At 47.2% G+C, this 27376-nt stretch overlaps 1 protein-coding gene across 3 annotated transcripts in view; it reads left to right on the top strand.

The window, feature by feature from the left end:
• The window catches only part of TPMT (thiopurine S-methyltransferase), a 57010-nt gene extending 31626 nt beyond the window's left edge, over window positions 1-25384 (top strand). For all 3 annotated transcript variants that reach the window (XM_077492255.1, XM_077492257.1, XM_077492256.1), the window contains 3 exons: window positions 18037-18122; window positions 24022-24066; window positions 24898-25384. In XM_077492255.1, the coding sequence (XP_077348381.1) occupies window positions 18037-18122; window positions 24022-24066; window positions 24898-25019 (253 nt within the window). In that variant the 3' untranslated portion in view covers window positions 25020-25384. The remainder of the gene's footprint in view (window positions 1-18036; window positions 18123-24021; window positions 24067-24897) is intronic.
• The last annotated feature ends 1992 nt before the right edge of the window (window positions 25385-27376 follow it).

Below are 27376 nucleotides of genomic sequence, written 5' to 3'. Positions count from 1 at the left end.
AGCATTCCCACAAATACCCCCACTCCACCGAGTCGAACGCCTTAGCAGCATCCAAACTAACAACAACCCTAGAGCCAATATTGTCGTGAGAGGCCTGTAGGTTCATAAACAGTCGTCTTAGGTTAAAGGCAGTATTTTTCCTGGGCATGAAGCCTGTCTGATCCGTGTGTATGAGATGGAGTATTACCTTGTTGAGTCTGAGAGCAAGAATTTTGGCCAGAATTTTAACATCCAGCTGTAGGAGCGAGATGGGTCTGTATGATTCGGGGGAGAGGGGGTCCTTACCCGGCTTGGGAATAAGGACAAGCAGCGCTTCGTTCATGGAGCGAGGGAGTACGCCGGTATCAAATATGTGGGTGTATAGCAGATGGAGCTTGGGGATCAGGGCCTCTTGAAACTGGGTGTAAAACTCCCGAGGAAGGCCATCTGAGCCTGGGGCCTTAGAAGGTGGCAAGCAAGCTATCGCTTCTGCTATACACTCCTCTGTGATGGGAGCCTCCAGAATCTCCACCTGGGAGTCCGTGAGAACCGGGAAGTCAACCGTCTGCAGCAGGGCACGCAAGTCGTCCAAGGAGCCATCGGCTTCAGAGGTATATAATTCGGCATAAAAGCGCCGAAACTCCTGAGCCACCTCCTGTGGATCCGACAGCGTGACTCCCGCCGCAGACAGGAGCTGCACCACAACCGGAGGGCTGTGGTCCAGATGTGCCATGTAGGCCAGCAGTTTCCCAGCCCTCTCTCCATATTCATAAACTCTTTGCTTGCTGAAAAAGACCTTCCTCTCCGCCCCAGCCAGGTGCAGCTGATCGGTGAGTCTAGACTGTAGTCTCAGTTTAGAGGAGTTGGAGGGAGTGGGATGCGCAAGAAACGCGCTCTCCAGCTCCCCCAGCAACTCCTCGGCCTGCTGCAACGCCAGTCCCGAGGATTTCTTAAACTGATTAATACGAGTAGACATAAACATGCGGGCGTGCAATTTAAAAGCTTCCCAGACCAGCCCAAACGGTGCAGAGTCCATATTAGTCCGAAAATAATGAATCCACTCCCTCTGAACGGCCTCCAGATCAGGAAGGACCGTCAGCCAGAACGGGTTCAGCCTCCACAGGCGGGATACCGAAGCGGAGGGTAGACGAAACCGGGCCCAGCAAGGTGAGTGATCGGACAAGACCCTAGTCCCAATCCCAGCATCCAAAAAGCAGGGAAGCAGGGTAGGGGAACACAGGATCAGGTCTATCCTGGACATTGCATCATGCGCTGGCGTGAAGCAGGAGTACTCCCTACGGGTGGGATAACTATACCTCCACACGTCTGTCAAGGCAAACTCGGCAAGAAAATTGCCGAATCTAGTCCGACCCGAGGGAGAAGAGGGACCAGGGGAGCGGGTAAGTCTATCCAGGACAGGGGACACTACAGAATTAAAATCACCCAGCCATAGAGTCGGCAGAGAGGGATGTTGCAGCATAAAATCAATTCCCTGCTGGAGGGCCTCAAACTGAAAAGGTGGGGGAATGTAGAAGGCTAACAACAAAAATTCAAGACCCCCGATCGTGACATGCAAAAATAGAAAGCGACCCCGTCTATCGGATTGTAAATCATGTAGGCGGAATTGGACAGATTTGGCCACCAGGACAGCAACACCACTAGAATTGTTAGTATAGGGAGCATGATACATCCATCCCACCCACGGTTTTTTAAGGGATAACTGCAGCTGGCCCGTGATATGCGTCTCAGTCAGAACCATTACATCAGCCCGTAACTGTTTAAGGTGGGATAGCACCGCAACCCTCTTTGATCTCTCCCGCAGGCCACGCACATTCCACGTGACTACCTTAAGGGTCGCCATAGCAAATGGAAGGCACAGTGCAGGATAATGAAACAAGTGGTACCCAGAGTGCCCCAGCCACCCGCCCGTGGGAGCCCCCGCGAGGGGCGGCATACAGGGTGAGTACACCACCACCACCCATCACGGGGGCTATCCCCAGAATACAAACACATACCAGAGGTAGCACAGGCAATACATGAGATACATGAACAGGTAGCAGAGTATCTGTCAGACATGGATTGGTAAATTCAAACAGAAAAAAAACATGGTGTGTTAGCAACAAACAAGAACTGAAAAAAACAAAGAATAACAGTACAGTGCCTACACTGGACCGGCAGGGCAAACCAAGTGCACAGTAGCCCGCAAAACATAGGGGAACTGAGGCCGGCCAGGGAAACATTTCTTGAAATGGCAGTGGGGAGTGCGCCCGGCCACCATGGGTAGCAGGAGAGGCGTCCAGGAGCGTAGAGCATATGTGACCGGGCACCTTCCCAGCCGGGATTGGGGGCGAACAGAAGTCAACTGTGCAGTGCGGCCGGGTAGGAGGGTTCGGCATGGAAGGGTCTTCGCCAAACACGGTGTCCATGTCCCCGGCTGCAATAATGTTTGTGGGACGAGGGGACCCAGGAAAAGCAAAGTCAGGGCGACATGCAGCACATGCAAGGGCATGCAAAGTACAAATAGAAGCACGCAGGCTCTGTAAAGTAGCAGGGGAGAGGGGGGGCCCAGCGTGCCAGGGGAGGGTGACAAGGAATCAAAGGTACTCACGGCTAGTGGCATGGTTGACGGTTAACTGTTGCAGAGAAGGAACAACTGCAGGGCCACATAGATGTCACACAGAGACCAGAAGGGTCAGGCAGGGGCATCGTCCGGGCGCTGCTCCAACCAGGAAAGAGCAGCCGAGGGATCTTCAAAAAAGTGTGCCTTGCCATCACGCACCACGCGGAGCCGAGCAGGGAACATCATAGCATACACTAAATGACGGATGCGGAGTTGGCGCTTGACTTCCGTGAACTGGGCCCTCTTCTTCTGAATCTCTGCGGAGAAGTCCGGGAACACCGCGATACGTTTGTCATCATAGGGGATATTACCCTTCTCCCTGGTGAGGCGCAGGACCGCGTCCCGATCGCGGTAATTGAGCATCTTTGCGATGAATGTTCGCGGTGGGGCACCTGGGGGCGGAGGTCTTGAGGCTAGGCGATGGGCGCGCTCAACAGCGAAGGTAGACGAGAAGGCCTCCCGGCCAAAGTTGGCAATTAGCAGGCGTTCAAGGAATGCGGGGGGGTCAGAGCCCTCCGCCTTCTCCGGCAACCCCACAAAGCGAAGGTTACAGCGTCGCATCCTGTTCTCGAGTTCGTCCTGTTTGCACAGGACAGCGGTGAGCTGGTGCTGCAGTCGTTCAGTGGAGATCTGAAGGGGAGGGATGTCATCCTCCAGCTGGCCCAGCCTGCGCTCCGTTTCACCGACCCTCTCCCTCAATTTGTGCATATCCTGGCGGATGAGGGAGATGTCGACCTTCACCTCCACTATCCTGGAGGTGAGGGAGGTTCGGCAGAGGGTTACGGCCTCAAGAATGCGCGCCGTGTCGCCTGAGGGAGGATTCTCGGCGGCCGGGCCCGGAGCGGCGCCATCTTCCTCCACGAGGTCCGGAGCATCCGCGCGAAACTTTCCCAACTTAGCAAGGGCTCCCTGGGATTTCTTTGGCGGCGACATGAACGCGGGTGGTTCTCCCGAGGGAGGCAGAGTAGTGTAGCGGGTAAAGGAGTCTCTCGGGTCCGCAAGGATGGTAGAAAGGATGATAGGCAGCCGGAGCTCACAGAAAGAGCGTCCTACACCATGCAGCAGCAGGCCACGCCCTATCAAGTGGCTATACTTGAAGTAAAATTAAATATTAAAATCAAAAATTTTAAAGCGCTCCCATCCCCCCTGACAGTGGCGGCTGGTGCTCAATATTTCGGGGGGGCGCAGACAAACTGAAAAAAACCCCCATCAAGTGCAGCCACTGTGCCCATCATGTGCAGCCACTGTGCCCATCAAACACAGCCACTGTACCCATAAATTGCCACCACTGTGCCATCAAACACAGCTACTGTACCCATCAATTGCTGCCAGTGTGCCCATCAGTTGCTGCCAGTGTGCCCATCAATTGCCACCAGTGTGCCCAATCAATTGCCGCCAGTGTGCCCAATCAATTGCCGCCAGTGTGCCCCATCAATTGCCGCCAGTGTGCCTCATCAATTTCTGCCAGTGTTCCCCATCAATTTCTGCCAGTGTGCCCCATCAAATGCCACCAGTGTGCCCCATCAAATGCCACCAGTGTGCCCCATCAATTGCTTCCAGTGTGCCCCATCAAATGCTGCCAGTGTGTCGCATTTTGTGTGCCCCATGAATTGCCACCAGTGTGCCCCATCAAATGCCGCCAGTGTGCCCCATCATTTGCCACCAGTGTGTTCCATCAAATGCTGCCAGTGTGCGGCATTTTGTGTGCCCCATCAATTGCCGACAGTGTGCCCCATCAATTGCCGCCAGTGTGCCCCATGAATTTCCGCCAGTGTGCCCCATGAATTACTGCCAGTATGCCCCATCAATTGCCACTACTGTTCCCTATCAAATGCTGCCAGTGTGGCCCCCGCCTGGCACTTACCTGTCTCGGCACTGTCCTCCACGCTCCGAGTCCTCCATGTCTTCTCCCGTCCTCTTTCTGTCATCTCTGCTATGATTGGAAGCCCGATAGGCGTCCATTCACAGCGCCTGTCACTTCAGCCAATCAAGTGACAGGGTAACCAGACCCGAGCACATGATTGGCTGAGAGGCGGGTCAGTGTTAGGGAAACAATGTATTCGCTTCTCTAACACAACACTGTGTAAACAGCAAACGCACAGCATTGCGCCCGTTGTTTACCAATTTGGAAGCCTATTAGAGCCCACGGCTCTAATCAGGACGTCTATTAGAGCTGACAGCTCCAAAAAACACCCCCGCCACTGTAATTCAGATGCCTGGTGCCCGACAAGGGGCCGGACACCTGAATAGGGGGCGGCAGCAGCGACAATAGATAGATTCATGCAATGCATGAATCTATCTATTGGTAATAGCGAGGTGCAGGATAGAGGGGGCGGCGCTCCTGCGCCCTCTATGGATGCACCGCCATTGCCCCCCGTGCTTGCGCGCAAAGGTGAACACATGTTGGTCCCACATGCATAAGTAAATGGCAAATGCAGCACATATGTGAGATATTGCTTCGAACATCGGTGCGAGAACAATAATTCTAGCACCAGTCTTCCTCTGTAACTCCAAACTGGTAACCTGTAAAGGCTTTTAAAGCGTTGCCTGTGGAGCTTTTTAAATACCATAGTTTGTCTCTATTCCACAATCCTGCTTTTTAAAGTGTGACATGTTAGGTAATTAGTTACTTGGCATAACACCATCTTTTATATTTTACCAAAATAAAAAGCCTAAAAAAAAGAAAAATAATGCAGCTATCACATCTAAGAATTGGTAAGCTGCAATTTAATAGATTTTTGTTTGTGGCTTTAATACCTCTTATGCCGCGTACACACAATCGGACTATCTGGCGGACAAGCCGCCGGACTTTGCAGTGGAGGTCTGCCAGACTTTACGAACAAGCGGACCTGCACACACGCGCCCACACACGACCGGAACAATCCACCCATGTGTGGGCTCCGGCGGACTTTTTGTTCCCAAATGTCCGGCGGACTTAGAAACAAGTTTTGACTCAAAATTGTCCGCCAGACTCATTTTGAACGTGGCTCCAGTAGACGGAACTAGCGAAGGAAGTCAATGTCGCCGCCTCCATCAGGGAGATCGACACCTCGCGAGCCACCGTCACCTGGTATGGATTTAAAGGGGAAGCCCTACGCCGAAAAAAGTTGCACCTACTGTTTTGGTATTTTTACAGCCATCAGGGAGACGGTCAGTATACACTAGCTTCAGTGAGCAGACTCGGTGTCCGGGCTGTACAGCATGGATGGAAAGATTTTTTTTTTTGTTCGGCTTATATCTATGGTTAGCTTTACTGACTCTTAGTAACTTTTTAATGCATACCATGTAACCAACATTTATTTTTCTTCGCTGTAAAATTTCACAGTGTAATAACTACAACAGTAGTCTTTAGGTGATGGATTTCTTTCTACTGAAAGAAGCTTACCCCTTTGGCCTCACACACAGGACATCTGTTTATTCCCTCTGAACACCAGAACTCCTGGCAGGAGAAAAGCTGCTTAAAAAACGCCCCTAAAGCCACATAGTACACACTAGTTTAGGTGCATCCAGCATTTGAGCATTAATATGGATTCCATTGAACAGAACATTAATTTATTCTGGCCATTGAAATGCATTATCACTCAAGTGCTACACGCATTTAGGCACATTCTGCTCCTTTTCTCCTCTTCAGCTCCTCTCATGAATGCACCTTTTGGTGTTTTGTATTTTTCTTCAGCCTGTAAATGCTCCTCTTCTAAAACACCTGTAAACGCCTATGTGTGCACGGACACATAGGCTTACATAGAGGTGCTTTTACAGGCTGATGGAAAAAAATGCCCGTAAAAGCAGTGGTTTTTAAGCACAGTGTGCATGAGGCCTTTCTGTTGAGGCTTTTTTCTCTAAGCCCTTGTACACATGGTCGGACATTCCGACAACAAAATCCGTCGGATTTTGACCGACGGATTTTGTCTGAAACTGGTGTTGCATACACGCGGTCGGACAAAGTTGTCGGAATATCCGATCGTTCGTAACGTGATGATGTTATTTCTTTACGACGGGACTACGTTCAGGCTAGTAGCCAATAGCTTTGGTCTCGTAATTTGATCTGAGCATGCGTGGCACTTTGTCTGACCGGAATTCTCTACAAACGATCGGACAAAGTCTGGTCGGATCATGTTGTCGGAAAATTCTATAGCCCAGCTCTAAAACTTTGTTGGTCGGATATTCCGACGGAAACAGTCCGATGGAGCCCACAAACGGTCGGATTATCCGACAACGTGGTCTGATCGGACATTTTCCGTCGGAATGTCCAACTGTGTGTACAAGGGCTTAAAGTTTCTTAATCAAGATTATTGGCTGTACCATAGCCATTGGACCTCTTTTCTGCAGCTTCTAGTTTGGTTGACACCTCAGCTGAGCCTGTACTCGGTTCCTTCTGTTTGGACAGTTGTCCCCAATCTGCTGTCTGCCTTCCTTTTGGAACACCTTTGAGTCCTTCAGCTGCACAGCCTTCCTTCTACTTACGTAAGGAGGAATTTTCTGCTGTAGTGTTTGATGTCATGGGCAGAATTTCAGTCTTTATAGGGGCTGTAGGTAACAGGAGTAACAAGCCATTTCAGTCTCCCCTCTTGATTCGGGCTCTGACTTTGCCTTTGCTGCAGTTAAACTGCTTGAAGAGGAGGTAAACAAGTGAAATCTTTTGTCTCCTTCTGCGGAATCTGATCAGGATGAGTCGCCTTTTCTGATATTTCATCCAAGAATAAATTAGTATTAAACCCTTAGCATTTTAGTAGCTTAACACATGGAGTACAATAAAATGAACATTCTCCAATAAACTGTCTGTTAAAACTCTTAAGCCGCGTACACACGGGCGGATTGTATGGCCTACTTAGTCCGTCATACAATCCGACGGACAGTCCGTCCTACTTTCGAATGAACGGACTTGACCACACACGGATGCACAAACAGTCCGTTGAAAGCTTGCGCGATGACGTGTACAGCACGTACGACGGGACTAGAAATAGGAAGTCCAATACACAGCAATGCACCCTTCTGCCGTGTAAATCCTTTCAGAGCATGCGCCATTCTTAGTCCGTCGAACTAGCCTACTGACGAGCGGATTGTCCGCTGAAACCAAAGTATGACGGACAGTATTACGGAAATTCCGAAATACTTAGTACTCCAGACTGCACGCTGAAAAAGTCAGCTGAAGCCCACACACGAGCGGACTGTCCGCTGAAATGTGTTTCGACGGACTAAGTAGGCCATACAATCCGCCCGTGTGTACGCGGCTTTACTCATCTCTTGTAGTTTACAATTTCTTGCTCTCTGAGCCGCTTCCCTGAATTTCCAGTTTTCACAGGAAAGACTTCACAATTAAATCTACAGGCATGTTAGCTTGGAGAAGGGGAGTGGGAGGAGAGAGGGACAGGGGAGTGTTTAGCAATCCTAGAGCTGTGTTTTTTTTGTTGATGCACACAGTGTTAGCCCTTGTACACATGGTCGGAGATTCCTTCAGAATGTTTCCTATTGGACCGTTTTGTCGGATATTCCGACTGTGTGTGGTCTGCATCGGACTGTTTCCGTCGGAATATCCGACGGACCAACTTTTCCAACTTGCCGGTAAAATTTTCAGACAAAATGCTCCTATCGGACATATTCCGATCATGTATAGCCTACTCCGACGGACAAAGTGCCACGCATGCTCAGATCAAATTCCTAGGCCAAAACTATTGGCTACTAGCCTGAACGTAGTCCCGTCGTAACGAAATAACGTCATCACGTTATGTACAATCGGATTTTCCGACAACTTAGTCCGACCGTGTGTATGCAACATCACTTCCGGACCTCTTCCGGAATTAATCCGTCGGAATCTCCGACCGTGTGTACAAGGGCTAAGAAGACACAACTCTAGTCCCTGCATGCAAGGGTAACTTCATAGATTGCTGCAAGAAAAAAAAAGTCACCCTAAAACAGTAAACTTGGGGCAGCGGTCATGGCACCAGCTTAAACTAGAACATAGGCAAAAGTTGAAAGATAAAGAAGCTATATACCCAGTAAGTAATTGCATCAGTTGCTGAAAGTGTTTTAAAAAACTGAGGGTTTATTATTACTTTAAAGATACAGTACAATATCTACCCTTACTGCAGGGGTTGACAAATTTGCTTTGAATTTAGGAGCCAGTTAAAAAAGTTAGGAGCCAGTTTTTTTTTTCAGCTACCGGGGTAAGGCCACTCATTTTCACCCCCTATCCCTAACTCACAATGGAGCACCCAGTCAATAACTCCATTGAAACGCTGTTACATCAGGGGTATGGGCTGACCAGAAAGAGTAAGGCTGGCAACAGATGGAACTGGCTGGCACTGGCAGGTGGCACTGGTTGCCACTGGAAGGCACGTGGAACTGCCAGATGGCACCGACAGGTGACACTAGTTGGCATTGGCAGGTGACACTGGTTTGGAACTGGCAGGTGACACTGGTTTGGAACTGGCAGGTGACACTGGTTTGGAACTGGCAGGTGACACTGGTTTGGAACTGGCAAGTGGCACTATTGGCACTGGCAGGTGGCCCTGGTTGGTGATGGCAGGTGGCCCTGGTTGGCGATGGCACTAGTTGTCACTGATAGATGGCACTGATTGGCAGTGGCACTGATTGGCGGTGGCACTGATTGGCGGTGGCACTGATTGGCGGTGGCATTGGTAGGTGGCACTGGTTGGCGGTGGCACTGATTGGCGGTGGCAGGTGGCACTGGTAGGTGGCACTGATTGGCACTGGGTGGTGGCAGGTGGCACTGAGTGGTGGTTGCAGGTGGCACTGGTTGGCACTAGCAGGTGGCACTGATTTGTGGTGGCAGGTGGCACTGATTGGCGGTGGCAGATGGCACTGGTTGCCGCTGGCAGGTGGCACTGGTTGGCACTGGCACTGATTGGCAATGGCAGGTGGCACTGATTGGCGGTGGCAGGTGGCACTGGTTGGTGGCAGGTGGCACTGGTTGGTGGTGGCAGGTGGTATTGATTGGCGGTGGCACTGGTTGGCGCTGGCAGGTGGCACTGGTTGGCGCTGGCAGGTGGCACTGGTTGGTTGCAGGTGGTATTGATTGGAGGTGGCACTGGTTGGCACTGATTGGTGGCAGGTGGCACTGATTGGCACTGGCAGGTTTCACACGGAGCACTCTGTTACTGAAATGTAACAGAGGAGCTGGCGGGACCCTGCCGGGGTGTGAAACTGACAAGTAACAGAGAGGTGGATATGTCAGATTTCAGCCTGATGTCGGGGTGGGCGGGACCCGGCCGGGGTGGGCGGGACCTGGCCAGGGTGGGTGGGACTCAGCAGCTATCAAACACCAGCCAACGATTGGGCTGCTTAAGAAAAGGGGCGGGCGAATACTACAATTCAGATCCGGTTTACTGATCTCCACCTCACGACAATTTTCTATGGTAAGCCACAAAGGCTTATGTTAATATCTGATCCTGATATTCAATGAATAGTCCTGGCAGGTGAAAGTTGGTTGTTCTATAATTTGCCAGTTTGTTGATGCGTGTTATAATATGAATACTTATGGCTTCTCTTGTACGGATCTCAGATTCAAAACTGTACTATGAAAGTGAACTAAATATGTATAGAAGTGAAATCTTGTTATTGATGGAAAAATATAACTTCAATAAAAATTATTGGAACGAAAAAGAAAAGGGGCGGGCCACATACACGTAGCGGCCCGCCCAGATCCCATTGGCTGGTGTTTGATAGCTTGCTGGGTCCCGCCCCCACCCCGGCCGGGTCCCGCCCACCCCGGCCGGGTCCCGCCCACCCCGACATCAGGCTGACAGATCCTCCTCTCTCCATTGCGTGTCAGTTTCACACACAGCGCGGTGCTGCAGAGTGTGAAGGAGGGAGGAGGACGGCAGTCAGTGTTAATGCTGCTGCATGTCTGGGGCATCGATAGTGAGTGGGCTGGTGGCAGCTTAGGAGCCAGGTCGCGATTTCTGGTCGCATTGGCGACCTGGCGCCTGGGGTTTGTCGAGCCCTGCCTTACTGACACTCTCTGCTCTTCTTTAGCATTAGAGCAGCCTGAGTCTGCTCACCCCAAGGCTCTTGAAAGGGGTCCCTACAAAACCCGAACTAGGGTTGCACCAATACCATTTTTTTGACATGTGTACAAGTACCGATACTTTTTTTAAGTACTCACCGATACCGATTATCGATACCTATCACCTAGAAAGAGAAAGAGTAGGTAAAGGGGTGGTTTGGGGGGAGTTGGGCCTGGGGTGAAGATGTACTAGATGAGAAAAAAAAAGAAGGGCTGATAAAGTAGGAAGGGGAGTCACAACAACCCTGGCTACTGCTCTCTATTCAAATAAAACAAAACAAAATGTATGCGCTGCCATGTAAATAAACATGATTGCAAACATTCAGCTGCTGTGTCAAATTCTAATTATGTAGTTTTAATAAAATAAAACAAAAATTACTGGCAAAGAAAAGTGAATATCGATGCCTATTGTCACGTACCTGGTGGTAGAGCCCGACTTGCAGGAGGAGACCTCTCTTGAGGCTCCGACTCAAGGGCCCTGGTAGTGTATTCAGGTAACACAAGAGTCAAGAGGGGCACGAGTGTCTGGCAGGATCAACGGCTGGATCAGGGAATGACTGGAATCGGAGGGAAACAGGATCAGCAGGCAGGTGCAGGAAGCTGAAGCAGAGCGGCAGGCAGAGAGGCTGGACCAGGACACCAATGCAGGAACTCTGGCAGAGGCAGGACTTCAGGCAGGTGCTGGAACCACCACTGGAGGCAGAGCAGCAGACGGCATCGGAACAGGAGGCTGGAAGCAGACCAGTCAGACAAGCCGGGTCGGAGGTCAGACGGTCAGCAAAGTTACCAAGGATCAAGCAGGTGGATGGTCAGACGAGCCGGGTCGGTAAACGGGCAGGCAGAAAGGCACCGAAGGATCAAGCAGAGGGGAGGTCAGGCAGGCCGGGGTCAGATGCAGGCGGATAGCAGGAGCAGTAAGTAAACAAGCCGGGTCAACAGGTCACAGAAGGCTGGTTCTCGGAACCAGGGTACTCGCATGCTGTAGATCAGACAGCAAGAACTGGATGTGATCAACTGAGTTAAATAGCCCGCCTGGCGCCAACGAGCGCACACCCGTGCGCGCGCGCACCCGCGGATGCGCGGCGGAAGGTCCGGACTGACCACTGCTGCCAGGATCCTCGTGACACCTATATATTAATAATCTGAAAGTTAGCTTTTATATATATACATATATATATATATATATATATATATATATATATATAGTGTCCATGCTTAAACAAAATTTCATACATAATACATATTGTTTGATTTCTAAGCAGTGATGAAACAGGCAATCTCAGTCAAAGGTCAGATGCTTGAAGTGTTTCTTGCATGGTACTCTAACCAGCATTTGAGCCAAAGCATCCTCTACATATGGAGAGGAAGCTCATCCTGGAAATATGGCAAAGCAGTAGAGTAAGGTCACTCATAAAAGCTGTAGTTGGTGGTGAACTAAGGGATCTGTTCCGATGGAGCTAAAGACCTGGACATTACTCTTAGTCCAGAGAGAAGGGATCTGGCTAACTGCCGTGGAAGCAACCTTAGGTTGAACGGTGGGGCCCCCCAAGAAAAAATGTTCCTAGAGAGGCCCTTTAAACTTTTGTCCACTGGGTCCTTGAACACAGGAATATCCTCTACAGGGACCAATAGCAGAGTCCTACATGAAGAGATTGCAGGGTCCTACATGAAGCTCTTGCCATTAGGATATTGCTGAACAAACTTTTTTGGGGAGCAAATTGCTTTTCAGGGAAAGGTTGGTTACTTTAAAGGATGGGCTCTAAACGTGACTGGGCTTAGCAGGTCCGGGTTAGGGCTGCACTGATAGCGATACTGGTATCGGTGCCGATACTAAGCATTTGCACGAGTATCGGTACTAGTGAAAATGCCCCGATACCCAAAGCTGATACCTTTGGGCTTGGTACTTTCAGTTGTCAGCAGGAATTCCCTGCTAACAGCTGCAAAGTAAAGAAAAAAATGCTTGTAATTATTGGTTGTTAAGAAATGGAGCCCCCGAGTCCTTAACAACCAATCGCATGTCCTCAGGATTTCCCTCGCCGCCTCCTCCTCCCCTCTCGCCAGATATTACCAGGCTCGGGACCGCAGGTCTGTGGAAACTTCCTGCATTAGAGGTGAGCAAGCCCAGCTCCCCCCATCCCACTGTCCTCCCCCTCCTGCTGGGTGCAGCTCTCACAATTAGCTCTGCTCATTGTGGCTCCGTTATTTCTGTCACAGGTCGGTGAGCAGGAACAAGTTCTGTGTGACCTCTGCACAGATCTGTCCTTTCCTTGTCAGCTGCACTGCTCTGCACACATCGAGATTTCTCCCTGTGCCCTGTGTGTCCGTACTCAGCCTGGTGGAGCATACAGTACGATCTCAAAGGAGACTGTCATCAAGCCCAAGATCCTCGTGCAGGCACAAAGGTCAATTCTGGGACGGAAGGGCCTGGGCATGAGAACAGAGAGACCGACGTTTTCACAGAGGCAGGAAGATCCTAATCAGGGCCATAGCATGTCAGGCTCAGGTACTCTGATCAGTGAGTTGGTTTTGATGGCTTCTAAAGGTGATCATTAGTGATGTAAATGACAGGTGGTGGAATCCTTATGGGTAGAGCTACTAAGGAGAAAGTAATACTGCGAGTAAGCTATAGGCCCCCTAACCAGAGGGAGGAGGCGGAGGCAGACCTCCTATCACGATTTTGATTAGCAGCAATAATAGGAGGTGTCATACTGGGGGATTTTAATTATTCAGACATAGACTGGGTGGAAGGAACCGCACATTCATCTAAGGCTTGCCAGTTCCTAAATGTCTTGCAGGACAATTTCATGGGTCAGATGGTAAATGCACCAACTAGAAACAAAGACCTATTGTATACCAATAGTGCAGACCTGATCACGGATGTGGAAATATAGGGCAATTTAGCAAACAGCAATCACAGGTCAATTTGTTTTAGTATAAATCATACAAATAGGGAGAATACACAGACACTGAATTTCAAAAGAGGCAACTTCCCTAAACTACAATCCTTGCTAGAAGATAATTGGGATAAAACCTTAGGAACAAAGAACACGGAGGAAAAATGGATATGCTTTAAGAGCATATAAAATAAGTGCATTAGCCAGTGCATCCCATTGGGAAATACATTTAAATGAGCAAAAGTCCTGGGTGCCTTAACTCCAACTGAAAAATGCATATAAAAGCAAAGAAGGCTGTCAAAAAATATACAAGGCTGAGGGATCATCATCAGCATTCCAACTGTACAAAGAATGCAGCAAGAAATGTAAAGGTGCATTCAGGGTGGTTAAGATAGAACGCAAAAGGCACATAGAGGAGGAGAGTAAAAAAAAAATCTCAAGAAATTCATACGTTTTTAAGTACATAAATAGTAAGAAAGGGTACCTGGCCGATGTCTTTCTAAAGGATCATTCCTTCCCTATCAATCCTTCCCTATCCCTGTATTGTGCCTGTCCCACGGACAATACAGATTTTATGTCAGTATTACATTGTATATGTATATGTCGGGTGCTTATCTAATAGATTTTTCAAATTATCCATGCTCCCTGCCTGTGGAAGAGAATTCCAAATCCTAACCGCTCTTATAGTAAAGAACCCTCTACGCAGTTTAAGGTTAAACCTCTTTTCTTCTAATTTTAGTGAATGGTCACATGTCTTATTAAATTCCCTTTCACGGAAAAATGTTATCCCTATTGTGGGGTCACCAGTGCAGTATTTGTACATTTAAATCACATCCCCTCTCAAGCGTCTCCTCTAAAGATAGAACAAGTTCAGTGCTCGTAACCTTTCCTCATAATTAAGGTCCTCCAGTCCCTTTATTTGTTTAGTTTCCCTTCTCTGGACTCTTTCCAGTTCCAGCACATCCTGTCTTATTAAATTCCCTTTCGCAGAAATTTTTTATCCCTATTATGGGGTCACCAGTACACTATTTGTACATTTAAATCATATCCCCTCTCAAGCGTCTCCTCTCCAGAGAGAACAAGTTCAGTGCTCGTAACCTTTCCTCATAATTAAGGTCCTCCAGTCCCTTTTATTTGTTTTGTTTCCCTTCTCTGGACTCTTTCCAGTTCCAGCACATCCTTCCTGAGGACTGGTTCCCAGAACTGGACATCATACTCCAGGTGCGGCCAGACCAGAGTCTTGTAGAGTGGGAGAATTATTGTTTTATCTCTACATTAAACCGCATTTGCCATGTAGTTGCCCACCCTATTAATTTGTGCAGATCTTCTTGCAAGGTTTCCACATCCTGCGGAGAAGTTATTGCCCTGCTTAGCTTGTTATCATCTGCAAATACAGAGCTTGAGCTGTTTATCCCATCCTCCAGGTCGTTTATGAATAAATGAAATAGGATTGGTCCCAGTAGAGAAACCTGGGGGACCCCACTTTCCACCCCGGACCATTCAGAGTACTCCTCATTTATCACTGTAGACCATTGCAACTCAACATTTTGGCGGCATGGGACAAAACACACTTCTTAACAGTCCTTTAACTGCCTCGTGCGTCTGTCCTGGAAGGTCAGATTCTCACTGCCGTGGTGGATTTTCAAACCAATGCTGTGGTCAGGGAAACACTTTACCCAAAGATGTTGAAAGTTCTTACAGCAGATGGCAGTCTGTCAAGCACGAGGAGGAATCTTGGATGCCCTATCGTTGCAGGGGACTTGGTTGTTGGAGTAAGCCAGTCTTCTCATCAACAGCCTGAATCTGGGCTCTTCAACACTTGACCCCTCAGTGGTGAAGTCAGCTGACAAGAATCTAGTCAGACAATGCATCAAGCATCAGGGAGGCACCAGAAGTCATGCTGCTACAAGAAGTGATTTGATTCTCTCATGGGCTGAACTGCCTATTCCTGTGTTGTCCATCTGGAGGTGTTCCAAGCCTTTTTCCTCAGGTCTTCTTGTGTCCATATTCAACACTGAACTGGACAGGTTTATTACCAGGTCCAGGGACCCCTGGGCCTTCACAGTGGATGCTCTGGTGTCTCCGTGAGATTAGTTCAGCCAGATCTACTGTATTTCCATCTCCCTTGTTTGCTTTATAGGATCAAGATGGAGAATATGCCAGGCTATTTCATTGCACCAGTCTGGCCCAGGAAGACGTGGTACGCAGACATACTCATGGCAGATTGTTCATAGGCACTTATGGATGATCCAGGAATTCAGCCTCAAGGGCTGGTCTGCCATCCTACATCTTGGTTGCTGTCTTTAAGGGCTTAGCTTTTAATGCCCCAATTCTAAGGGACAAGGGCCTATCAGATTAGGTCACCTCTGCCATCTTAAAAGCTCAAAAGTCATCTTCTTGCAAAGTCTAGCATCTAACCTAGAAAACCTATTTGCATGGTGTGAGATCAGGAGATTTCATCTTAGTAAATACTCCATGGGGCGAATTGTCTTTCCTCCAGTACTGTCTAGATCATCATCTGGCTTTTGAGTACCATCAAAAGGCAAATCTCAACCTTACTGACCTTTTTTTTCTCTTTACCTTGTGTGAAGGGTGTTTGAGTTAGTGGCCTTATCCTGTAGCCTTTCATAGTGTTACACAAGGAAAAGGTCTACTTGGGGCCTAAAGCTTCTTTTTTCCCTCCAAGGTGGTTTCCTCCTTGCACATCAACCAGGAAAATATCCTCCCCTCCTTGTGTCCTGCTCCAAAACATCCCAAGGAAATTTCTCTCCACCGTCTTTACATGGTATGCTCTGGGGGGGGTCTACCTCTTGGCTATAGCCTCTTTTTAGCAATCAATTCCTGCTTTGCTGTTCCTAAAAGTTCCCATAGGGGGGTTTGCAAGGTGAATTAGACAGGTTGTCATTTGAACACATCGTCCAAAAGATAGGGTTTCCTCCTTGCCTGTTAAGATTCACCCCACCAGATCCGTTAGTGATTCATGGGCATCAGATATCTGTTTCTCAGATTTGCAAGGCTGCCACCTGGTCATCTGTTCAAAATTTTGTTAAAAGAGGAACTAGAGTTATTGTTAGAAACAATCAAAGTATTGGCTGGGAAGTTGGCTGTGACTTCCTGATGTTTCACAGACGGCTCCCCACAGCCCATGCATGAGATGCATGATATGTACTGTGCTTTCAGATTGGTCCCACAGCCTCCTTTTTAAAGTGTAAGTTTATCTTTGGTAACATTATATGTTTCACTCATATTTAGGTTAGTTACCAAAGATGACCTGCCGGGCTACGCTCTTGCATATGCGGAATCCCCATAGCTCCCCAAATACCATAACATCAAGATATGATTGTAGCATGTTACTGTTCAGGTGCCTGATGATTGGCCCATCACTGTTTCACGAAACCTGTAAGAAAGTCTTAAGCTTTGTGTAAGCTCTGACTGAGATCAACTTAGGGCTTACACGTGGTTTCTTCTTATCTCCATGGAAGAGTAGAACATCAGGAGAGTAAAGACAAAGTTGTTTTGCCTAGCTTAGGCAAAGCACAACTTTACCTCTATGTTATAAAGTCAAACAGGGACCAACATTTTCTTTTTTTTGAGTTTATGGTGGAGAAGGATTAGATGTCAAATGTTTTATTCATGTCTATGTCCTTCTGAGTTATCCCCCTTAACTTACTGTTCTGTCTGATCCCTGTTAAATTGTGAAGTGTAGAGAAATGCCTTGGGGACACAGACCATCATAAAAACCTGACAGATGTTTCAGCTCTTCCCAGTTCCCACACATTATTGCTCTCTTTGTTCTTGTTAGGAGATTTACACTTCCCCAGTGGAAATTTTACTATAGTTGAGCTTTAAATTACGTTGTTTGTTCCTAAAGTTTAGTTTTAAAACATGTCTATTATATACAAACTTTGGCTGGTGTATAAAAAGTGTAATGAAGAGAAATGTATTTCCTACTCATAGCAACCATTTGGAATCATTGTTTCATCTTCATACCTGGACTGCAGAAATTAGATCTGGAAGCTGCCTGGTTACTAAGGGCAAGAATATATGTTTATTGTAGCACATTTTTCATATTTATTGGCGTTATATAATTCAAGCATCTAACATTCCCATCGGACACCTGTGAGCAAAGATAAGTCACACTCCCCTTTGTTGCCGCCACACTTTGCAATAACTCTTTAGTATAATTAGCAACTGCAGAGTGAACAGGAAAAAAGGCCAGAGCTCCCTTACTTATAATTTGTGGTGTAATAGTCCAACAGTGAGGAAAAAGGGGGTTGTATTGTTTGTTCTATTTCTGGGAAGTTACAACAGAAAAGATACACTGCATTGGCTGTAAGGCAATGTTAGGTATACAATTGGTGCATTCATTCACGTAGACCTTTGCTACAGACATATATACAGACACATGATGGGTTTACAGGTAGATTTTTTATTTTTTTTTTGCACATGCTTTACCTGTCTTTTGTTCCGATTTTGCATTTTTTACTTACTCCATTTTATCATGTATTTTTGAACAGTTACGCCAGTGTTCTATTATCACTACTAAATAAGGATAGCCGCTATTTGATTGTAGTCCTTGAATACGATCCAAATTTGATGACAGGTAAATAACTAAAATGTTTGTGTCTTACATTTCCTATGTTTATTTTGTTATGTATCCTACGAGAGTTATTTTATCTCATGTGGCAGCACTGATGTTTGGTAAGCAAGTCGAGTCTTTGATCATTTTTAATCTACTTCATATGTTACCACATTGACTCCACTTTCTAAAAAAAAAAGGCCAGTTTACTGTCCTTCAGACTTAAGGGGGGTCGGACTGTGGCCATCTGTAGTAGAAAATGTGTCAGCATCAGTGGGAGTAAACCACACCCCATCTTTTGTGTCAGTGAGTGGAATTGTGACTCATCATTGGTGTAATTGAGAGGAATTATGCCCCTTCGATGATGTCATTGGGAGGAATTGTGCCCCTTCATTGGTGTCATTTAGAGGAATTGTGCCCCTTCTTTGGAATCAGTGGATGAAATAGCCCCCCCAACCGCTATTATTTTAATATTAAAATATACATTTTGTCACTGCCAGATTCTCTATTAGAGGCTGGCATAGCGCACTGTGTATGTTTTATTTAAAAACGAGCACTGTAAATCCTGTATATCAGCTGTCTTCAGGCCGGTCAAGTGCTTCGCAGCCTCTTTCCAGCTCCGGTGGGTGTCTTCTGCAGAGGAGACATGCGGCCACGTGCTCTCCCTCTGATGTCAGAGGGAGATCACGGCCCCTCCCACAGAAGACATCTATCAGAGCTGGAAAGCAGGCGTGAATTATGAGACCATAATAGAGGGGCTGGCATGGACTTATATAGATGCCTTAACAAACACTTTAAAGTGGTTGTAAACCCTTACAAACCACTTTGACCTACAGGTAAGCCTAGATTAAGGCTTACCTGTAGGTCCAAGAAATATCTCCTAAACCTATACGGTTTAGGAGATATTTACCTGAATACAGCCACCGCTGTCTACGGCGCATGCGTCATAGACAGCGGCGCGCAGGCGCACTGGGTAAGCCGCAGATCGCGGCGATAAACGCGAGTGTCAGCTCCCGTGCGCATATGCGGGAGTGATGTCGAATCACAGCACCGGAGCAGCGAGACCCACGGAGACCCACCAAGAAGATGGATGCTCGGAACTACAGGGGACAGCGGTGACTTCGCTGGCTCCTGTGTCAGGTAAGTGACACATAATGGACTACTATGCGATGCATAGTAGTCCATTATGCTTTACCTTTGCAGGGAATCAAAGAGGAAGTAAACCCATCAGGGTTTACTTCCTCTTTAAGGAAGGGAACTAAACATTTCCATAGGTGGAAATTATATACTAAAAAGAAAATCGGTGGTGAAATTATGCATTAATGTTTTCACCCTTTTGATCATCCCTTCTATTTATGTACTGTATAAAGATCATGCCACTGTATTTAATATATTTTATATCTATATTTAATTATCTTATTTAATTATTGCTGTTCCAAGGTCACATGATGTTTCCCGGGTCTTTCCTGGGTACATATGGTTCATAAGGACATGGATGAGCGAGTTCGGGGTGGAGGAACTTGACTGGCCTGCACGGAGTCCTAACCTCAACCTGATAGAACACCTTTAAAATTAATTAGAGCAGTGTTTCTCAACTTCAGTCCTCAAAACACCCCAACAGGTTGTGTTTTCAGGCACTCCATTATTTTACACGGGTGATTTGATCAGTTTCAATGTCTTAGTCACAGCCATTTCATCTGAGGGAAATCCTGAAAACATGACCTGTTGGGGCGCCTTGAGCACTGGAGTTGAGAAAAACTGAATTAGAGCATAGACTACAAGCCAGGCCTTCTCATCCATTATTAGTGCCTGACCTCACAAATGAACTTCTGGAAGAATGGTCAAACATTCCCATAAACAAACTCCTAAACCTTGTGGACAGCCTTCCCATAAGAGTTGAAGTTGTTATAGCTGCAAAAGGTGGGCCAATTCAATATTAAACCCTACGGACTAAGATTGGGATGCCATTAAAGTTCATGTGTGTGTAAGGGCAGATGTCCCAATACTTTTCACAAGATAGTGTATGTGCAGTGGCAAAGGATGGGTAGAATAACCACACAATGCATATATGCTGATTCTTTGGGCCCCCAGGCATTACAAACTATTTAAAGGGACGCCTAGGCGGGTTGGAAGGGTTAAAGCTGAACTCCAGGCAATTAAAAATGCTAACTCATGCAGTTGTGAAAAATCTGGTCTTTAGGCTGGCCATGTTGTCTGGCAGGGTTATTTAAATCTCAGAACTGGATGAACAAAAATGCAAACCTTTATAGTAGGTGAAACAGCCCATAAAGTCTTTGTATTTTATCTGTGTACAGTATTTAGATAGGTGACCGGATTTCAGGTCTAACAATGTTTCAGTCCACAGATAGATCTTTTGCCCAGAGATATAATTCTAGAATTTAAGTTACATAGTTACATAGTTAGTCAGGTTGAAAAAAGACACAAGTCCATCCAGTTCAACCCTAAAAACAAATAAATAAAATAAAAAATAAAAAAAAAATAATCGTACAATCCAGATACCCAATTTTATGCCCACAATTGATCCAGAGGAAGGCGAAAAAAAAAAAACCCAGCAGAGCATGCTCCAATTTGCTACAGCAGGGGAAAAAAATTCCTTCCTGATCCCCCAATAGGCGATCGGATTTTCCCTGGATCAACTTTACCTATGTTAGTACCTAGTTATATTATGTACCATCAGGAAAGTATCCAGGCCTTTCTTAAAGCAATCTACTGAACTGGCCAGAACCACCTCTGGCGGGAGTCTATTCCACATTTTCACAGCTCTAACTGTGAAGAAACCTTTCCGTACTTGAAGATGAAATCTCTTTTCCTCTAGACGTAAAGAGTGCCCCCGTGTCCTCTGGGTTGACCGTACAGAGAACAACTCAACACCAAGTTCACTATATGGACCCCTAATGTATTTGAACATGTTGATCATATCCCCCCTTAATCTCCTCTTCTCAAGAGTGAATACATTTAGTTCCTCTAATCTCTCCTCATAGCTGAGTTCCTCCATGCCTCTTATCAGTTTGGTTGCCCTTCTCTGCACTTTCTCCAGTTCCCCGATATCCTTTTTGAGAACTGGTGCCCAAAACTGAACGGCATATTCCAGGTGAGGTCTTACTAATGATTTGAACAGGGGCAAAATTATATCTCTTTTTCTGGAGTCCATACCTCTCTTAATACAAGAAAGGACTTTGCTCGCTTTGCAAACAGCAGCTTGGCATTGCATGTTGTTATTGAGCTTATGGTCTACCAAAACCCCCAGATCCTTCTCCACTATGGATTCCCCCAGTTGTACTCCCCCTAGTATGTACGATGCATGCATATTCTTAGGCCCCAAGTGCATAACTTTACATTTATCAACATTAAACCTCATCTGCCACATAGTCGCCCAATTAGACAGTGTATTGAGGTTGGCTTGTAAATTGGAGACATCCTGTAAAGACGTTATTCCACTGCATATCTTGGTGTCATCTGCAAAGACAAAAATATTACTTTTGATCCCAGACCCAATATCATTTATAAAGATGTTAAAAAGTAAGGGTCCCAACACTGAACCTTGGGATACACCACTGATAACCTTAGACCATTCAGAGTAAGAGTCATTAACCACTACTCTCTGAATTCTGTCTTCTAGCCAATTTTCTATCCATTTACAAACTGATATTTCCAAACCAGTAGACTTTACCTTACACATGAGCCGTGTGTGGGGAACTGTATCGAATGCTTTTGCAAAATCCAAGTATACCACGTCCACCGCCACCCCTCTGTCCAAGGTTTTACTTACCTCCTCATAAAAAGAAATCAGATTTGTCTGACAACTTCTGTCTTTCATGAATCCATGTTGTCTGTTGCTTAAAGTGTTTTTGTTCAGCAAGAACTCGTCCATGTGGTCTTTTATTAAACGCTCCAGTATCTTCCCAGCTATAGAAGTTAAGCTAACAGGTCTATAGTTACTTGGTAAAGACTTTGATCCCTTTTTAAATATAGGCACCACGTTCGCCCTGCGCCAATCCAGTGGGACTATTCCCGTCATTAATGAGTCCCTAAAAATTAGATACAATGGCTCTGAAATTACAGAGCTCAATTCTTTTAGGATCCGTGGGTGGATGCCATCAGGGCCAGGTGCTTTATCCACCTTTATTCTGTCTAAGTATTTCTGGACCATATCACTTTTGAGCCATTGTGGATCATTTGGGGCTGTGTCACTATCACGCCCATTATGGACATGCGCTCCCCCATGCTCTTTTGTGTACACAGAGCTGAAGAAAGTGTTTAATAAATTAGCCTTCTCTTTGTCCCCAGTCACCAACTCTAGATTGTTTTGTAAAGGGCCTACATGCTCAGACTTGACCTTTTTACTATTAATATATTTGAAGAATTTTTTGGGGTTTGTCCTACTATCTTTTGCAATCTGTCGTTCGTTTTGAATTTTTGCATCCTTGATTTCCTTTTTACATATTCTGTTAATTTCTTTGTAACATTTAAATGACACTAGTGATCCTTCATTTTTATATTTTTTAAAAGCTCTTCTCTTACAGTTTATAGCTTTTTTAACTTTGGCCGTGAGCCACATAGGTTTTGTTTTTAGCCTTTTAAACTTATTGCCCATGGGAATATACTTTGCAGTGAGGTCCCCAACAGTCTTTTTGAAGAATTCCCATTTCTGTTCTGTGCCCATTGAAGCGAATATTCTCTCCCAGTCTAAGTCCTGGAGAGTAGCCCTCATCCTCGGAAAATTAGCTCTCTTGAAGTTAAGTGTTTTTATCTTACCCGTATGTATTTCTTGTTTAGCGCTAACATCAAAGGAAATCATGTTATGATCACTGCTACCCAGGTGTTCCTTTATCTGGACATTAGTAATAAGCTCCGCATGGTTTGAGATTACCAGGTCCAACAGAGCTTCATTCCTAGTTGGGGCCTCAATAAACTGGACCATAAAATTGTCCTGTAATAGGTTTATCATTTTTTGCCCTTTAACTGTCCCAGCAGTGCCATTACTCCAGTCAATTTCTGGGTAGTTAAAATCCCCCATTATTATCACTGTCCCAGCCCTTGCAGCCCTTTCCATCTGTGCAAGGAGCTGAGTCTCCACCTCCTCATTCACATTGGGTGGTCTATAACAAACTCCAACGATTAACTTTGAACTACACCCATCTAAATGCAGTTCCACCCATAATGCTTCGGACTCATCACACTCTCCATCCACCAGGTCCTCTTTCACACTTGCTTTGAGATCACTTCTCACATAGAGACAGACCCCGCCACCTTTCCTTTTTACCCTGTCTCTCCGAAAGAGTGCATAGCCAGGAATATTAATAGCCCAGTCATGTGAGGATTGAAGCCAAGTTTCAGCAATACCGATTACATCATAGCTCTCCTCATGCACCACAGCTTCCAACTCACCTATTTTGCTTGGCAGACTTCTGGCATTGGTGAACAAACACTTTAATGCATTATTACATTTTGCTCTGGTGTTTTTCATATTATTTTTAGTAGTACAAATTGCACTATAGTTTTCAATGGCTGTTTGCAACATGGGAAATTTCTTGTCACCTGCCATATCCCACCCCCCATCTATCCCATTCCACCCTCCATTAATGTCTGACCCCTAACTGACCTGTCTGCCCAATGTTCTTCTGGTTCACCCTCCCCCCTCAAACCCAGTTTAAATACTCCTCCAGCCTTCCCATAAACCTCTTCCCCAGCACAGCAGACCCCCTTCCATTCAAGTGCAAACCATCATTAGCATATAGGTTGCACCCCAATGAAAAGTCAGCCCAGTGCTCTAGAAACCCAAATCCCTCCTCCCTACACCAGGTCTTTAGCCATGCATTCAGCTCTCTAATCACCCCCTGCTTAAGTCAGCAGGCTCCATACCTTATGAAAACTAAGTAACGCTGTGTGTGTTTTCCTGTAGGGCCACCATTTTATGTCCCTGAATCTGATATAGAGCGACTGTTTGGTAAGTACTGTAGCTTCGGTGATAAAAGTTTTTTTGCCTTTAAGAAAATACTCCTGCAAACATTGGTACAAGTATGCTGATCATCTTTTATTTATTTAGGCAGCAGGGGTCTGCGTAGAGTCATGAGCGATCTTGTTTACCACCCATTCTATTTTGATTTTTGTTTTTGCTTGGCTTGCATAACGTGCCTTTTCTGGATGTGCTTTAGGGCTCGTTCACAAAAAAAAAAAATTGTAGCCAGTGTAAAGCCCCAGACACACTATCAGATTTCCTTCCTATATAAACCATGTAGTGCAAGGGCCTGCCTGATTGCATACAAATTGAAACTCCAAAGGTTTGACCCCATAATATATGGTTTTGATCTGAAGGAAAAAATCTGCAGAAAATCTGATAGTGTGGGGCTTTAGGGAGTGGTATGGTGTGTAATTCAGTGCATCACACAGCTCCTTTACTTTTTTTTTTTTCAAAGAAACGTATTTGAAGTGCCCAAAAGTGACACTTTATTTATGTCACTGTACAGCAGCATCGTTTCCTGCACTGCTGTACAGTGATATGTGATCATATCCAGTGCACTGTGATAAAATGCAGCATGTCTGCATTCTACAGCGCAGCTCCAGGCTGCATGGCAATGTGAATAGGATACATAGCAAAACAATTGTTTTCTATGTGTCCTAGTGGTGACTGGTGTTTTTCCATTGTGGAATGCATGAATTGGCCCTTTTTATAGTTTTAAACAAAAATTAAAACACTTGAAACCAGCAGATGATAGACCAAAATATGGCCTACTGATATAGATTTGTTTTAAAGTAATTTTCCTTTATGTGCTTTCAGGTTCTGCCTGCAATTATAAATTGTTGAAGAAAGTTGATGAAATTACTGAAAGACAGCGAAAGTGGGGACTTGATTACTTCTATGGAAAAATATACCTTGTGACACCAAAATCCCATTCGTGATGCATTTTAAACATTTAAAGCGGAACTAAATCCATCAATTTAACAGTTTAAAAAAAGTACATTCCCAGAACTTTCCAGGACTGTAATTGTCACATTTGCTTGAACTCTCAACCAAACTATTAAACCCTCAAATGGCTGGTGTCATAACTGTTCACATGTGCAGCACCATGGCAGTTGAAGATCACACAAAGGCCAAGATGACCTCTTTCTTGGCTGAAAACAATATGTGTTGTGAATGTCAATAGATTTCAGGTTACCACCACTTATAATATCTATGTTTACTTTCCTAAAGCCTAACTGATGATTTAATGGCTAAATTGTATGATCTTCACCTCAGATATAAATGTCTAAATTGTAAAAATGTCCGTAATGTTTCCTTAGCGTCTCTATTTTTCACTATATATAAGCTGTGATATTATTATACACTCATTGAGTCATTTGGGGAAGACTTTCCTGTCATGGATCCACAGTAATGTTTGCCTGTCAGCCAGGCCCGTATTGGGGCAAAAAATAGGCCCGGGCATTTTGGATTGAGCAGCCCATGACATGTTAACCAGCCCCTTCCCCGCTCTCTACCCTGAAGGGTCCCCGGGGAGAGGGGAGGGGAGAACACGGCAGAGGTGTGGGAGTGAGGGGGGACCAGGAAAGAGCATGGGGGGTGGAGAGTACAGGGAGGAACTTGGAGAACATGGAGTGGGGTGAGAGCACAGGGAAGAGGCAGAGAACACAGGGAGAAAGAGGAGAGCACGTGGGGGAAGAAGCAGAGAGTATGGGGGGACGTGGAGAGCACAGGGGGAGAAGCGGCGAGCATGGGGGGATGTGAAGAGCACAGGGGCGATGTGGAGAGCACAGGCACAGGGGGCAACAGAGAGCACAGTGGGATGTGGAGAGCACTGGGGGGCGGCGGAGAACATGGGGTGATGTGGAGAGCACAGGGGGGCTACAGAGAGCATGGGGGAAGGTGGAGAACATGGTGGCGGTGGAGAGCATGGGGGGATGTGGACAGCACAGAGAGGTGGCGGAGAGCATGGGGGGGCAGAGAACATAGGGGAATAACTGAGAGCATGGGGGGTGGCGGAGAGCATGGGGGGGTGGCGGAGAGCATGGAGGGATGACAGAGAGCATGGGGGATATGGAGAGCACAGGAGGGGCAGAGAGAATGGGGGATGTGGAGAGCATGGGGGGAGGGCGGGGAGCATGGGGGGATGTGGAGAGCATGGGGGGGCGGGGAGCATGGGGGGATGGGGAGAGCACGGGGGGTGGTGGAGAGCATGGGGGGATGTGGAGAGCACAGGGGGTTGGCAGAGAGCATGGGGGATGTGGAGAGTAATGGGGGGGTGGAGAGCATGAGGGGATGTGGAGAGAAAACGGGGGGTGTCAGAGAGCATGGGGGGATGTGGCGAGCACGGGGGGTGGCAGAGAGCATGGGGGGATGTGGAGAGCACGGAGGGTGGCGGAGAGCATGGGGGGATGTGGAGAGCAATGGGGGATGTGGAGTGCACAGGGGGTGGCGAAGAGCATGGGGGAAAGACGGAGAGCACGGGGGATGTGGAGAGCATGGGGGGATTTGGAGAGCACGGGGGGTGGCGGAGAGCATGGGGGAAGGGCGGAGAGCACGGGGGTGTGGAGAACACAGGGGGGTGGTGGAGAGCATGAGGGGATGTGGAGAGCACGGGGGGTGGCGGAGAGCATGGGGGGATGTGGAGAGCAATGGGGGGGGCAGAGAGCATGGGGGGATGTGGAGAGCACAGGGGGTGGCGAAGAGCATGGGGGAAAGGCGGAGAGCACGGGGATGTGGAGAGCATGGGGGGATGTGGAGAGCACGGGGGGGTGGCGGAGAGCATGGGGGAAGGGCGGAGAGCACGGGGGGATGTGGAGAGCATGAGGGGATGTTGAGAGCTCGGGGGGTGGCGGAGAGCATGGGGGGATGTGGAGAGCACAGGGGTGGCGGAGAACACGGTGTGGCGGAGAGCGTGGGGGGATGTCCTATACGTGCAGCCGTGGAGAGGCCGATGGAGTCTCTTTTAGTTCTTACCCCTTTCTTTTTTCCGGCCCCTGATGCAGATGGCTGAGCTCAACTGCAAGCTGGGTGGCCACGGAGAGGCTGGGGGACCGACGTGGCCTCAAAGAGCAGCCCAGTTGCCTTGGACCCCACAAGGACTTGCGGACTGGCGGCCCTGGCCCACCGAGCAAGTGACCGGTTTGCCCTATGGCCAATCTGGGCCTGCTGTCAGCTTACCTCTCCATGTGATCAGCTTGAGAGACCAGCCACCCTTCACCCGGCTGCTTAAGTAATCTCTCCTCAAAGCATGGCTCCACCCCAGGCCCTATCAGGGAACATTATATTAACCTGTACC

This window comes from Lithobates pipiens, unplaced genomic scaffold (assembly GCF_037356315.1).
Source record: "Lithobates pipiens isolate NorthernLeopardFrog02 unplaced genomic scaffold, aLitPip1_a1.2 Scaffold_19, whole genome shotgun sequence".
NCBI lineage: Eukaryota > Metazoa > Chordata > Amphibia > Anura > Ranidae > Lithobates > Lithobates pipiens.
This window is presented reverse-complemented; position numbering and strand designations above follow the sequence as displayed.